General features: G+C 35.9%; 1 protein-coding gene across 7 annotated transcripts in view; it reads right to left on the bottom strand.

Annotated features, from left to right (window-relative positions):
* Nucleotides 1-15,877, bottom strand: part of PTPN3 (protein tyrosine phosphatase non-receptor type 3) — a 167,352-nt gene that overhangs the window by 64,172 nt on the left and 87,303 nt on the right. For 5 of the 7 annotated variants that reach the window (XM_080583037.1, XM_080583038.1, XM_080583041.1 and 2 more), the window contains 3 exons: nt 11,747-11,867; nt 7,282-7,369; nt 2,252-2,340 (listed from right to left, as the gene is read on the bottom strand). In XM_080583037.1, the coding sequence (XP_080439163.1) occupies nt 2,252-2,340; nt 7,282-7,369; nt 11,747-11,867 (298 nt within the window). Of the gene's footprint in view, nt 1-2,251; nt 2,341-7,281; nt 7,370-11,746; nt 11,868-13,391; nt 13,507-15,877 lie in introns of those variants that run through there. The other 2 variants (XM_080583043.1, XM_080583042.1) reach the window with 2 other exon arrangements.

The following is a 15,877-nucleotide window of genomic DNA, read 5'->3' on the forward strand; positions in this document are numbered from 1 at the left end:
ACAAAGAACAGTTACTAATCTGACAGTTTTATTTAACATTAACTCAAAATCGTTTGAAGCACCATGCCTATTAGCCAAGGGAATGCTCACATATAGCACAAGCCACAAAAAAAAAAAAAAAAAGGAAGAGATTAAGGTATTGAAGGATTTAGATTTAACGAGTGCCTGAAGGTGCCACATCCAGAACATGAGCTGAATGGAATGCAGTTATTCCTATTCCAACTAGTGGCTCAGCTGCCCCTATCACTCACCAATAGTCTGTCCAAGTGACTATGCAGCTAAATTTCACCATTAAGTTTTAAAGTATACAATAGCTGAAGCTTAGGGATAATGATAAATCTTTTGGCTCCTGTCTTCTTCCATCATTCACAAGGGTCAAAGCAGATTTGTCACTTAGTGGGCAGAGTTATTAATTTCTGATCATCTTGGCAGTCCTGTCCTGGCACTCGCTGTTAACAGCTGGTAGTTTTTGACCTGAAGCAAAAATATTTAATTGTATGTCTCATACTTTGCTCAAGGAAGATTCAGCAGGAAAGTTTTTGTCAAATTCTATGTAACACTCAGTTGAGCGGGGTTTTGATTTTAACTAGTAATGTAGCATATATTCCTGTAGCAGTTTCTCTGAAGTTTTCAAAGCAAAGAAACTGCATACACTGAATAGCATTTAATGTACAATCTTAATTGCTGCTCACATAACACAGAGATCTTGTGTATTTTAAGATATTTTACTTGCAAAAAGACCTGGAAATTATCACATAACAGCCAAGCACCCCAAGAATAATTTCCCAGAGCTCACTGTGTTAAATCCAAATTTATTTTATAAACCCATCGCGACTTGCATTGCCTCTGACTGATCAGTGAGCTTCTTACATAAGTCGCTTTGATTGAAAATCCTCCTTTTGCAAGGCAGTACAGTCTCACTGCCTCCATTCCTGAAAACTTTTGGTCCCCTTTGACTACCACCATACGGCACAGTTGTATCGTTGTCACCCATTAATGCTGCAGAGTATTTTACTTACTGTACTGGAAAGTGCTCTGATGGTGTCTGCTGCCACCTTGAGTTCCACCACATTTATGCTGAAGCTCTCCCAGTTCACAGGAAGAGCTACTTATTACAAATGGTGTTACGTAAGACGACTAAATACAGTTTCAATCATCTGAATATTTTTTGTGTTCTAAGTCATACAATGTTCTGTAAGGAACATTGCTGCACACCTTCAACACAACCAACATGCATTAAAATCCAGGTACTACCGAGATGCATCCTGCTTTGATGTCTAAAAAGAAATTGAAAGCTTACACTACAAACAAGACCTGCAGAAGGCAGAAAATGTGCCTCCAGCTGAGCATTTTAAAAACCTGCAGCTGTTTAAAGAAGCTGAGAGATTGACATATGAAAGAGCAAAGCTCAGGGCATAAAGATGAGAGATAGAAGTCTTCTATGCTTTAGTGTGCATTAGAGATGGATAAATGCAAGATGCTACTGTGCTGCATGAAAACATTATTGACATGTATTGAGGATGGCTACAGTATACTCAAGTGAGTTGAAAGACAACTCACGGCAAAGAAAAAAAATCCAGAGACTATGCAGTACATTTTTCCACTGAAATTCAAATGAATGAATGAAACCTATCTTATTATATATATATAATATAATATATATATAATATATATATTATATAATATATATATATATATAATATTATATATATATATATATATAACCTATCTTATTACTTTTTCCTAGGAATACCTGTTAATCCCTAATGATCCGTAATGAACGGCTGGAATGACTCGTACATTTAAGGAATACTGCTAACAGGCACCTTTTCGTACAATTGAGCAAAAAGTCAGTACAACCTACTGCAATACACTTTCCTGTCACGATTAAGAATATTATATCATCTTACTGAATACATTCTCCAGAAAAACTGTTGCAAGTTATGTGAGGAAATGTGTCTTTGGGTACAACAACAGAAATCTTTAAAACCACAAGGTCCTTCTAATGATATAGTCACACCTGTAAGTGAATGGACTTGATCGAGACTTCACATAAAGCAAGTAATTCAAAAGCCTTTGGGAATTAAAAGTCTAGGCAACAGGTTAATTTTTCTCTCAGCACAAGGAAATACCATGATACCCTATAAAGAACAAATCTGTGTATTGCAGGCTTCCTGGGAATAAGTGTTAAAGCAAATGGAAATTCTATTTAAAAGATTAGATGTAATTTTTTGTTAATAAAGGAATTTACCAGGGATAGAAGCTTGTGCAGATGAGTTTTCTATATACAGCAATTCCACTGGATGCAATCCCAATCATGAGATCTAGATTATGCAGATCCTGCAAGAGAAAAATAATGTAAGAACAGAGATGTAGTTTGTGTTATTCCCAGTTATCTACTTATACATTCATTTTCCATTTTTCTATACTTAAAGTATAACTCCTGAGGCAAGAATTCAATCAACTTATTTGGATTTTTATTCTTATGCATGTCTTTCCTTTGATCCTACCTGGTAGGTATTTCAATCATTAAAACAAGCTTTAATGTTCATTTTACTACATTAGACATTCTTTATGTCAGCATCAGACTAAAGTTTCAAGCCCTTACATTAATTCAGTGCTGGGAAATAAGTTGAAGTACTTTCCAAGATCAACCAGGTTAAGTGTCACAATTTTGGAAACCAGACACAAATTATCTTATTCTAAGATGCTTAAAAAGACAAAGTAAAATAATTCCTCATCATTTTCAAAAAGGTCTTAACAAGACCAGGCAGGAGGTGACTACAATTCTGCATATGGGAGTACGCTAGAGGAACATGCACGTGTATATGAAAATTTCATAAACAAAACTGAATCCATTGTCAATTAAAACAAAAAACTGTGTATTAGCTTAACATGCTTAACTGGAAAAACTCATCCGTAAGTTTACAACAGCATTATGTCTAGTGAGATAGACGTGAGAAAATACATAGTTATATATAAGGTGAACATTTGAGTATACAAAAAAATGGGGAGCAGGAGCTGAAAGGTGAATTTGAAGTTAAATCTACACTGATGTTACAGAAGTTACATTTCATTATGATTGACATGTTCTAGTACATTATACACAAGTTTCTAAACAGAGCTGAATATAAGCATAAATCTACATGTAAACATGGAACCCATTGGTTAAAATACCAGGTTTGACTCAAAAGTAGCTTCAGAATATTTTATAAGAGATGGCCAAAGGTAACAGATTCTCTTAAAGCCTTCTGTAGCTTAGCTGCTCCTCTAGATGGTACTCTGTGCTCATTTAATACACAGTCGTCTTGTACATCCAATCCTTATTTCTTCCTAAGGTACAGAAGAATAAGACCTTTCTTCTGTAAGGTACAGAAGAATAGACCATGCACCATACAATCTAAAAATAGTGGAAAGTCTATTGTAAATCCTTTAAAAAATAGTTGAATAAAAGTATGATACAGGTATATGACCGAATGAAGCTGAACTCAATTTGCAACACAGTTTGAAAACCTCCAGTGAAATACCACAGCAGTTCAGAGAGAAAGAGCATAACCTATTTAATAAATAGTGTATTGGCACTAAATACTGAGAAGATGAGAGAGACACTGATTCTATTTCTGAGAGTTTAATATAGGAAAACTATTATGTAGGTTGCTGTCCAAATAAGCTTAATCTCAGGGTAGTGCAGAATCAACTGAAATGATTACCAATCCCTAGATACCCACTGCCCCACTTTTCCAAAGAGTGCTGCTACAGGAGGTGGTTGAATGTCCATCTGAAGAGGCTCCTGGATTGCCAGAGTTGTGTCAGCATATTACAGTAATCCTGAACTGGCATCCATGTATTTTAATACAATGGAGAGAAAACTGAGGCGCTTTAGCAGATGAATCGGATGTAATTTAGCTGCCACGCTAATTCTAATGCAGGGCAGAAATCTGTATTACTGGCACTTGAAGCTTACTCCAAGTTCCAGCTTTCAAAAAATCAATAGTCTGAAGGAAAACAGCTTTAGGAGAAAATCTAGAAAACCTATGTGATTCAGCAGAAATAGGATTAGCTAAACATTTAATGGGGATTATTTAGGCCAAAACTATTCTTTTTTTTCAGAAGCTGTGCCAGAATAAACTGCCCCCCCACCTCTGTCCAAAACCCAAATCTGCCACGCTATTTATTATAATTAATTATATTATAATGAATTGTCTTGTGTTAAACAAGTAAGGCTTGTGAAACAAAGAAAAACAAGACCTTGAACTAGCAAAGAAATAGGGTCTTACAATAGAAAGAAGATGTAGATGTGCAATCATTTCCATTTCAAAACATTTGTGCCATTAAACTGCACAAATAAGAATTGTCTATCACACATATCCTTTTCTTCTTGCCTATTTCTTTATATAGTCATAAAAACACTTATAATGCTAAAAAATGATCATGCCAGGGATCTTCTTAGTTAAATACTGAGTCATTTTTTAATTACATTTGCCATCTGGACTTTCATAGATGTGGAAATAGCACGGTTCTACAAGTTTCCCATTGTTTTCTATAAGCACCCTTCCTCTGCATAAAAATGAAAGATGGGTTAATATCAGACTAATTATTCATCAGATGACAGTGCAAAAAGGAGATTTTATTGACACTTTCTGAATTCTTAGTTTTGAGGTATTAAATTCACTCTCTTGAGTTTCTTAATAGTATTTCATTTTAGAATATAACACTTTTAAAAGCTCAGACTGATCTTCAGAGTAAAGTAAAAGTGATTGCAGATGAAAACTGAACGCAGATTAATTCACTACTTCAAGTGTCATGTTTGGTCGCTAGAAAAAAGCTCACACAACTTCTGCAAAGTGCTTGACTTGCACCAGCTTCTTTTGGCCATTAGAATAAAACCCAGTTGTTACCTGGCTTCTTTGCCATATAGAATATCTAAGAGGATGAAGACTTTATTTTAGCAGCAAGGGAAGAGCTGAATCATAAGGATTCACAGAGACAAAAACCTTTCAAAAAGACAGTTTTATAACTAGCTTCTGCTAGCAACTGTTCAAAGCACTAGGATTCGGCAAAATGGGAAGAGTGATTTAAGAGCAGTACTAAGCAGGGGAGGCTATGAAGAGGAATGCCAAAAATCTCTGCTAAAGCTGGGGTATAATGTAATAGCCTCAGTCAAAGCATGGGGAGGCGTGGACATCTAACTTTCACCGCAAATTTCAGAAACAGAGACCATTCCAGCAAACTGATTCGAACTACGGAAAACTGTTTACAGCCAACATGAGCTACCAAATGAGACCAAAGGATGAACATTCATCTGTAGGACTGCTGCAGCACAGGCAAAGCATTTAGCAAATGAAAGAGTATCTACCAGAACAGAATACCAGGAATGTCCACTCTGATAAAACACACAGTGCTATCACTTTTTCTCATAGGCTTTATAAAGAAAAAAAAAAGGAAAGAAATTGAATTGTAACAAAAATACTAATTTGGATTGAAATAGTAGCAAGACAGTCTGCATCTTAGGAGCCTGTAATAGAGAAGGCTTTCACTCAAATCTCTAGTCCATTTGATTCAGATCATACAAAAAACACTGGTGTCATGCACGGTAGGGGCTTATGACCAGCAAGCAGCCTGACATCCTGAGCCCCAGGTCATTAAATATGAAACAATGCACTGGAAAACAGAAATACACTGTTTAAGCAGGTATCTCCAGACAGCACTGCTACTCACAGAGAACAGTCCAGCACACTGCAATGAAATTTTGTTTGGTTAAAAATGTCTCAGCCCACTATCCTTTCTACTTGACCCTGTATGACCACCACTACTGAAAACCTGGGTGCATTTCAGTGGCCTACAATTTGGGAAGGATTATAGAAATTGAAGTACTTTCAGAAACAACATCCCATGAATATTAAGAGAATGGAATGCTTGTCTCATGGTGAAAGTTTGGAATTTAAGGTTGCTTACCAAAATGCTAGGCTACAATAGAAATTAAAAGGCATAGACTGGTCAAGTTAAGGGCACACACAGAAATCTTAAGTGTGACAAGTAAATGGTTCTTCACTACAGTAGAAATGTGACAGATGGCAATGCACAGTGAAGCTAGACAAAGTCAGGTTTAAGAAAATACTTAACATTAAAGGGAAACTTTTTACATTGTCAGAAGACAAGAATATAAGAAATTTCATTATGTATGCTAGATTACTTACCACAACCATTGCATTTGAATCAAAATATGTTAACAATTTTCCCATAAGTAGCCTCTCCTGATGTTCGTATCAGCTGTTATGAGCATAGACTGTTCATATTTTGATCACTTTGACTCCTTCCTTTGTACTCACCGCAAAAAAGGGCACTACTGTTTTTGAATATCAAATTTCAGAAATATGAATGCAGTTACTGTAATTTTATACAGGAGTACTTTAGGAATCCTTAAGAATTTAATGCAACATTCACTTCTTTCCGGTCGTATATAGAATAAAAAACAAGAAGAAAGCATCATGCTGAGGAAAGAAGATGACCTTTTCCATCCATGGTATCATTACAAAAAAAATGATGTTTTCATTAAAATTTGCAATGACGGGATTATTAACAAATCTCAGATAAATGTTAGTAAAAACAGTAGTCATCTTCATTTAGGAAATCAATTATCTGCACTATACTTCATTAGGTTTTTGTGCTACAAACATTATGCCAAAATAGTCTGCTATTCCATAAAAGCAAAAATGGTAATTTGAACACCTGTATGCACGAAAAAAACATATTGGAGATTCCTCTCCCAAACAGTGTAATCAAACAATTAAATGACAGTAGCCAAAGAAGTACTTGGATGTGTTTCTCATCAGTGAACACCCTGTGTCTGAAAGATTTCAAACACATTTTTACTGGCCATCCTCCATGCTGTTAAATACTGCTTCGATTTAGCCTAGATTCAGGGGATACAGGAATAAAAGAAATCTCCATGTTTTTATTGCTGTGTCAGCACTAAGCAGAACATGCATTTTCTTTCATACTGAGACGTTCAAGAACTTTAGTAAAATTCTTAAGTAAAATGTATTGCAGCATTGAAACAACGTATTTTAAAAACATGTTGCAACTCTTTTGAGGTTAGCTAGCATATTTAGTTGAAATTCTAGGACCTACATTTCACAGAAATTTGGGGAAAATTATGAAACTGAAGTTAAAAATAACACACAGTAAGGAATAAAATGCTACTGTTTCTACTGCTATGAAGATATCTACAAAAAGGTGTATAAAAAAAAGTCCAAGTGAAATATTGCAATGTAAACATACTCTACCACTGTGCAACTCCACTCCATAGAAATCAAGTGTTCGTGCTATATTTATGTAGCAGGACTCTGCTTCAGATTGCTTGAGGCCACTGAAAGAGGAAAAAAAAAAGATGCAGACCATAGTTAAAAATAAAAGACGTGAAATTACTTTTATTCCAAATGTAGAAAAAAAAAAGAATCCTACAGCCCAGTGTCTGACAAATAAACCTTATTAAATAGTGCCACAAAGTACTTAACTTGTGAAGGGCCTCCTAAACGCCTCTCAAAATTGAGCAAACCATAAACAGTGTCATCACATCAGCCATTCTGCACCAATATTTTTAGAAAAATCATTTTTACCTGTTTTGTTTAAAGGGGTGAAGAAACAATTCCCCTGCAAAAGCTTCTTCTACAATGAGAAGCTCTATCCCTATACATTCTATACTGCATAGCCTCTCAGAATAAAGTTGTTTAGAAGAAAGATTAGAAGCAGAAATCTACTCAAAAATAAGGTGGAAGAGGGAGGGAGAATATTAAAGAAGTTGAAGTTATAAAACTCACCAAGGAAGAACCATTTGAGTTTATCCATAATTAATAAGCAGAAAGTCCTAACATACATTTTCCCCTGCCACTAGATGTGAAATGTGTGCAAGACTTACAATGATTCTATTTCCTAGTTTTCTAGGAAATTTCTAAGATTCTGTGAGGTGCTTGCTTTCAAAGAGAAGAACTCAAACATCCCCATGTCTAATAAACTGATTTTATAACTTCATGGAAGGGCTACATGGAATCCGCTAGGAGCTTTAAAAAACAAAGAATCTGAAAGTAATCCTTACCTAGATAGTTATCCCATGCAGCCTACTAATTATTCACCTGAGAGGACTGAAGTGCAGCTACACAAGATCCCCCTACGTATGATAAAAAGGTAGTTGCTTCTAACGAACGGTAGGGCCAAGAGTCTCTCTCTGTTGAGAACTGATCCGACAACAGCCCACTAGTCCCGAACCTGCTGTAGCCTATCGCCATCGTGCTGTGCCAGCAATGATCCTGGCCTTGAAGCGAACAATGATTCAGGCACTGAAGAATATTAGGGAATTGTCAGAACAGAGACCAACTCATTATTACCTACACACATCTAAGCAAGATGGTATCTGATTTTTTTATCATAGCTACAACTAACTGCAGATAAAAGAATTCTTCTGAAACTAAGGACATAAAATTATGTTAATCACACATAACTTAAACCAACAACCTGTAAGAAACACATGTAACAATAACTCGAGGTAGAAAGGCATTCCATATAAAGCAGTAATTCCTTTTTTTTTTTTTTAAAGGAAGCTTTACCTCAAAAGATGGACATCTATTACTTCAAATTACTTATCCATCCTCGTAAATCCCAGACCATCATACTAATCTTCCCTGAAACCGCCACTCTAAGAAATATTACATTATGCTCCATAAAACCAATTAGAAAGACTGGAAGTGATCTTGAGCCAGAAAGCCATTGCCAGAAGTGTGGCTTGAAAATGTCACAACATCATAATAAAGACTACAAGTAAAATAAGCTGCTTGCAGACAAACTACTTACTCAGATCCACACCTACACTGACTACTGCACCTTGACTTCAGAAAAAAAAAGCAAAAGAGACAAGGTCAACTTACGTCAAAAAGGCTGAGGGGGAAAAACCAACACAATGGCTACTGTTGTATTCAGCAACAGTATGCTGAATACAGAACACCTGCTGTTTGCATTAGTATATCATTTTCATCTTTTAAATTTTGATCAAGAACTTTTCAGAAAGGTGGGGAAAGTCTGATGCATACCAACAAGACATGCTTGCAAGTTTTAATTCTCAGTTTGCATGCATCATTTACATCAGATCAATCAAGTCTTGTGTCTTGAAAGGCCAGTAAGAAAAGCCTCAGCACAGACTACGATTTTTTTTTTCTGTTTCTCCTCCTACTCTAATAAAGAGAAAGCTAAACCCAGAGGTCCTTAAGCAGGCAGTAGTTACTCAGTGAAATAAACAGGTAAGAGGAAACTGATTTTGGTACCTCCTACCAGTTTTTATAGCTGTTGATATTGAAAGGCTAACAAACATCACGTAGAATGTAAGCATAGTGTGAAGTTTCAAATGCATCCATTTCTTCAAACTGATGGCTAAATCTAGCAAGCACTAGGATAGCAGTACCGATTTCGATAACAGCCACATGTTAAGAACTCTGGGTGCTTAAGGTAAAGAATAAAACTAAGAAATACAAATAATGAAAAAAACACATACAGAATAAAAAAATCACTCTACAGAGTTAGGAATGAACACAGAAGAAATATTTCTGAAACTTTACCAGTTTGATATGAAAACAGTTGCTTTCCCAACAGTTACTGCACGCTGAAGTGTCTCACATAAACTTGATCATAGAACTAACTACCTTCTCAAATCTGGTAAAATATGAAATTTGGTTTGAAAATACAGCAAAGCTAGAATAATTATGAAGCAATATGGCTTCTCAAATCTATATTGCATTTCAGCAATTACGACCTTTTAATTTTTCTCCACAAAAGTTTCCCAAAGGATGGATATGAAAGAATGAAAAAGAGCAGATGCTCATAGGGCTGGCTTTGCAACCCGGCAATCTAAGGATGATAATTTATAAGGGATAATAATTTTCAGGTATTACACATGGCCTATTGCAAATACTACCAACTCACTTCAGATCAGTAAGAATTTCATTTCAAAACACTGTTCTCCTCAGTGAGATGAGGAGAAGCCATAAGATGATTCAAATCATAAGATGAAAAATTTTCCCTTTCATATTTCTTTCTTAGAAGGCCCAGTGAACACCATAATCATTCTTGTCAAATATGTTACCGGCACTGTCTCAAAAAAAAACAGAAAAAAAAAGGTCTCAAATATCAGTATTCACGATACATGCCAAAGGAAGATGTAACAAATACTGCTAGAATACACAAAACTTGTCTGCCTCTCCCTGCACTCAGAAATAAACAGTCCTGAAAACCAAAGTTTTTAGAAAGGCTGTAAGTGAATAAAGAAGCATTTTTGCTAATGCAGCCTATTCAAGTATTGTTATTTATAACTTTAATTCCATAACCTACGTGAATAGAGTGCTTAAAATACAGCACTTAGACTTCATGATCATGATAGCTTCAATCTACCAAAAAACATTCAACGAAAGCATCAGCTTCACTGAAAGGTCCCAGAAAAGAAAATACTTTCCAACAGACTCAACCACACCTTCATGCAGACCAATGGTAATCTCTAGTGTGTTCTCCGGAGGACATAATTGGTCATATATTTGGCTACGACAGCACTAAGGCCATGACTTCAACCTACCCACTCAAAGACTCCTCAAAGTCTTTCCTCAGTGGTCTCCAAGTCCACTTCTTCCTAAAGACAACCGGATTTATTCATTCCTGTCTACAAGTTCCTCACTAAAGACTTCTGAGCCTTTTGGAAACTGAATTAATTGGGAAGAAATAGAAGCCTCAGGTATTGTCTTCCTGCAGATGAATGGCTCAGAAAGCAGTCCCGATTAGTACCTATGCAACAGGAACAGCTGCTGCATGAGTTCAATGGTTATTGCCATTTTACCTCCATAACTGACAACAGCATGCAGGCTCTGGACTGGGCTAGGCAGCTCTCATGAAGTTCAGAACTACTCACTATACCTCACTAACTCCACCAGTGGTAAGAAACAAGGAAGAGGTCAGAGTACTGAAAGAAGGCAAAAAAAAAAAAAGGAGTATTAGGGGTTGAGGAAAATGGAGATATTTCAGGGCAGAAAACAAGAAATCAGAGAAGTTGGGAGGATGGGAAACTAGCTCTGCTGCAATAAAGATAAGGACAGAGTATGAGTCTTAAGAGATTCAGATTTCATTTGTTCAAATGTAAGCGGCAATTTCTTAGGTATTCGCATGCAGCATGCAAGTATCTGATCGACACCACTAATTCTAAATCTGCAGTCTTACAAGGAACAAATCAGCAGGGTTAGCAAGAGTAATTAGCAGTAGACTTCAACTGGAACAATCAATTGCAGCCTTTATATTATACTCAGGAGAGTGGAGTAAAAGCACTAAGTTTTTGAGTATTGGTCTTCCCCCTGCCGCCATATCCCCTCCATATGTGCATAAAAAAAACTGTACCATTTCAGAAATGGTCACCAAAAAACCTCAAACATCTAGTACAGTGTTCTAGATAGTTACCATTAGCAGTGTGTAATGCTAACTGATCTACTTGTTATAACTAGAAATTCATTTAAAAGTTTTAACACATTGACATCACACTCTGAAAAATATGTATTTTGCACCCATGTGCTAAAAAACAAGTGTTTTATGTATTTTATTTAATAGAAGTTATAAGAAACAAAACCACTAAAAACTTGAATCTTCCTTTTTGCACTCCCCCCCACACCTTTTTTTTTTTCTTTAACAACTCATGGGGCACGAGAGAATTGCAAGTTAATGTTACCTGTGTTGCTCATGTAGAGATTCTACTTTGGTAAGAAAATCTTTGTTCTGCTCTGGTATAAAGTTGTAATTGGACAGATATCCTGAATGATGTACTGAAGCATTATAGTCTCCAAGTTGTGCTGTTAGAAAACAAGAAACACACATACGAAGTTTCCATGGTTAATTACCATTTAGAAGAAATCCCTCCTCCTTGTTAAAATATGACAAAATATGCATGCATATGGGGAAAAGCAAGAATTACAAATTATTTCCCAAAGGACAAGCAGTATTGAACACAGCAAATTTTATGACATCAATGGAAATTTTTTTTTTGTTTTTTTCCCAAAATATGCTTACTCTAACTATAATTTCAGGCACTGAAAAACTCAGTACTTACTCATATAACCACAGTTTTGCATCACAACCTGTAAAAACACTACACGGGCAACACGTGCCATGTTGGCACAGACAACCAATACTATAACATTAGAGGGAAGCAAATTGCTTCAGTGAGACAAATGAAATTACACAGAAATATCTTTATTTGACTATAACAGATTAGAAGTCTTCAACAAGATCTGTCACTTAAAAATTTTTTTTTTTTTTGCTTAGGAGCATAACGTTTTTATTACAAAGCAATAAGCTTCACAGAAGTTATTTGTATGATGTATAAAGTAGCACAAGAGAAAGTACTTGTGTGGACTGCAAATACTTCAGCATGTAAGGTTGCAACTAAATCAAAGAACAAACATTTTGGAACAATGCTATCACCACTATTTTCCCAGAAAAGACAAAGTATAGAAGACTGATTTAAATGATTCAGGCTAGTGAGAAAATAAAAAAAGTTGTGCACTTCAGAAATAACTTACAGGTAGAATAACTATGGAGTATCTGCAATGCAGGGTATAACAAGTATTTGTCACTTGCTTATCCAAAAAGCATGAATTGTAGAGCTTAGGAAAGTGAACCACCATGATAAAAAACAGTTTCTAAGCAAATACAGTCAGAAACTAATACAGCTGCCCACCTAGTTGTCAGCATGGAATACTTAAATAAAAATTGGAATGATAAACATTAAGTAGTATATTTTGAATACAGATGTTCCTGCAGCGCTTTGACTTTTTTTAAAAGGTAGCCTGAATTTTAAATTATCAGAATGGCTGGCAAAAGAGTAAATATTTACTATTAGAACTAAAACACATATTTGAATAGTGCTGTCAAATAATGCACCTCAGAAGAAGAAAACAAAATGAAACAAGAATACAAGCCAGAAGAGCCAGAAGTATAACAAGAAGCTGAAATAATTTTAGGAATACCTACATATCAACAGAAATCCAAGTTTCTACCACGAACGAGGCTATGACTATGAAACAGAAAACTTCATACAAAGTAGGCACATTAGTAACAGGGGAAAAATGAAACACAATTCTGGATGACAGTAGTTGACTGAAGACTTTTTACCTTTATTAGCCATTAACATAACTCATCTTTTCTGTGAAACATAACATACATTTTTAATGTTGTTCTGGTGACAGAGCTTTGATGCAGTCGGTTTGAATTACATCCTTGTCAATGGGAAGAGACCAGATTGCCAGGAATTAGACTATGCAAATGTCCACTTCATTTATTTGTATTAGGTAAGAATATTTTTACTGTAATTTTACCTTCTCTAAAGAGGGCAACTGTTGTTCCTTCATTGGTTATGATGTAGGGTCTTCTTGCTCATCTTCCCAATATGGATGTGGCTCTGGTCTTTTTTCCTCTTCCTCCTAGCTATCTGAGGTCATGGCAACAAGGGGAGCAGGTCAGAGTACTACTTGCTTCTCCAGCTCCCCAGCCAACTGTCACAGTTGAAGAGAAACTATAAATGCTGATTAGTAGACATCTTGGAACAGTAATGTTCTTGTGCAGGATTTTAGTTATCCAGATAGGAAAAAAAACGTTAGGGCATATCAAGACCTCAGTAGGAAGAAAAATCCATAAGGTTTCTAGCTCTTTAATGGATTTCTCCAGAAGACAGGGGGTGGGAGGTTGTTAGTAAAGACCTTTCTGATCAGTTTCTCCTGACACATAGCTTCTGCTCTGATCACACAGGCCAGCAGCAGCAGATAAAACTGATTCAGTGAGGATAAAAGTAACTTCTTTTTTTCCTCCAAACATTTCCCCATTCTAATCATCCATTGCTCTTTAATTCATCATAACCAGGTAAAATTAAAGAAAATTGAACCAAGGAGGAATTAAAAAAATCAGTTACTTTAATATCAGTTTCTTGTATTTTAGAGTTGTATAATTTAATATAAAAAGTTTTAAAGAAGGTAACATGATGGAACCATTCATTTAGAAGTTGGTATTCAATTTAGAGTCATTTCTTCTATAGCTCTCAGTAAAAGGACAGTGAAGTACCATGCAATAATTTTCCTTGGGTGAAGTCCCACATTGATCTGGTGAAGTACCACTTGTGTAAGCTCTCGATACAATATCAGTTTATGAATGCTTGATAAACAATAAGTCTTGAGCTCAAACATGTTGACACTGGATATGAATCGGGTATCCTAGTGCAGCCTAAAGAAGTCATGTTTTTTTCAGACTTTTTACAAAGAATTTTCTCAGAACAATGTGCGAAGGTATATATTTTTGCCTCGTGGCAGCAAAAAGACTTCTTTCGTGCAGGAAAACATCAAAGAAAAGGGCTACTTCAAGCGTGGCTGGGTGGGAGGTGAGAGGGGCTGTACACATTTTGGTGAGACTCAGATACAGAAATGATGACAGGCAAGAGAAGTGTGAGCGCTGGAGAGTCAAAACTGAACCGGAAAGGCAACCTGAGCAACCTCGTCTGATTTTGAAGAATCCTCTTCCAAGCTGAATCTTTCTTTGGTTCTACTTTTATGAAGTTATTTTTGACATGCAAGCCTTCTGCTCCATGACCAAGATAACTATTTGCTTGTTTCTGGTTTTAGAAGTTAACTTGTTGTTGAACGCTACCACCACCAAAACAGTGAATTCAGTTTGGCCCTGTTCTTTATTTACACAAAGATGTCAGGCAGCCCCACAAAGCACAGTAGTAGAAAATAAAAGCTGTTAGCTTTGTATAACTTATATAGGGAATAGAAAATGGTCCCCATTTATCTGATATCCTTACAGGTGCAAAAGACAAGTCGGTCCGATTCCAGAAAGTTTCCTTATTAACAATAACAAAAACATTTGTGGACAAAGTAATAGCACCAAAACCTGTTTATGCATATGGGCACTCCAAATAACTATGGATACAAGAAGCTGATGTATGAATGCTTCATTTACTAAGCATGATGTAGAATCAGTCACAGATAATACAAACATTTCAGTCCAAAGGAATGCCTATAGAAGCTAGTCCCTGAAAATAGGTTTAGTATCAATTTTCCGAAGACCTGAGAAGTATATCTGAAAATGATCAAGTAGTTCTGCACTGAGTTGTAACTTTTTGCAGGGTTGAATATTTTAGGTTACACGAATAAAGTGAACTGAATTGCCTGGTTTTAAAAGAGGATAATTACATAAGCAGATCGAGTTCCCAGTGGAACCGAAAATAACCAAATAATGGGACAAGTTTAGAATATGAGTTATATAGGAAACGCAGTTGCTCGTGATGTTGAAGGAGTGGCATGAAAGGAAGTTTAAGTCAAAAGTTAAATTAGTTAACTTTTTACCAAGGAGTAAAAATCCTCAGGTAATAAAATTGCAATGCAGGATTAAAATATAGTTAGGGCCACATGACTGGTCTCCATATAAGGATGGCAATAATGTGATGAAACGAGAGTGAAACATAATATTGAAGGCTGATGACAAATTTATCTTCATGAGGACACTGAGGTACAGAAAGAAAAGATGCATCCTCATCTCCACAGTTCAAGCAGTTTAGACTTTGCTAGCTACTGTTGAGAAGTAGTAACTACTAGTTATGGAAATGGTTCTGGAATCTGGAATAAAATCCGCTATACCAGAGTTCAGTTTTGAAGAACCAACGTAAGAATGGAAACACTTATTAAAAATAATAATTAAAAGGAGCATTGAAATGGTTAAAAATCCATGTAGATGCAGAAGTTAAAGATACCACGTTGAAAACAGTTATCAGAAAAAGACGACAAAAATGACCAAAAAATCTTAAGTGGATGTT

The sequence above is a fragment of the Anser brachyrhynchus genome, assembly GCF_964034855.1.
Source record: "Anser brachyrhynchus genome assembly, chromosome: 2".
Lineage (NCBI taxonomy): Eukaryota > Metazoa > Chordata > Aves > Anseriformes > Anatidae > Anser > Anser brachyrhynchus.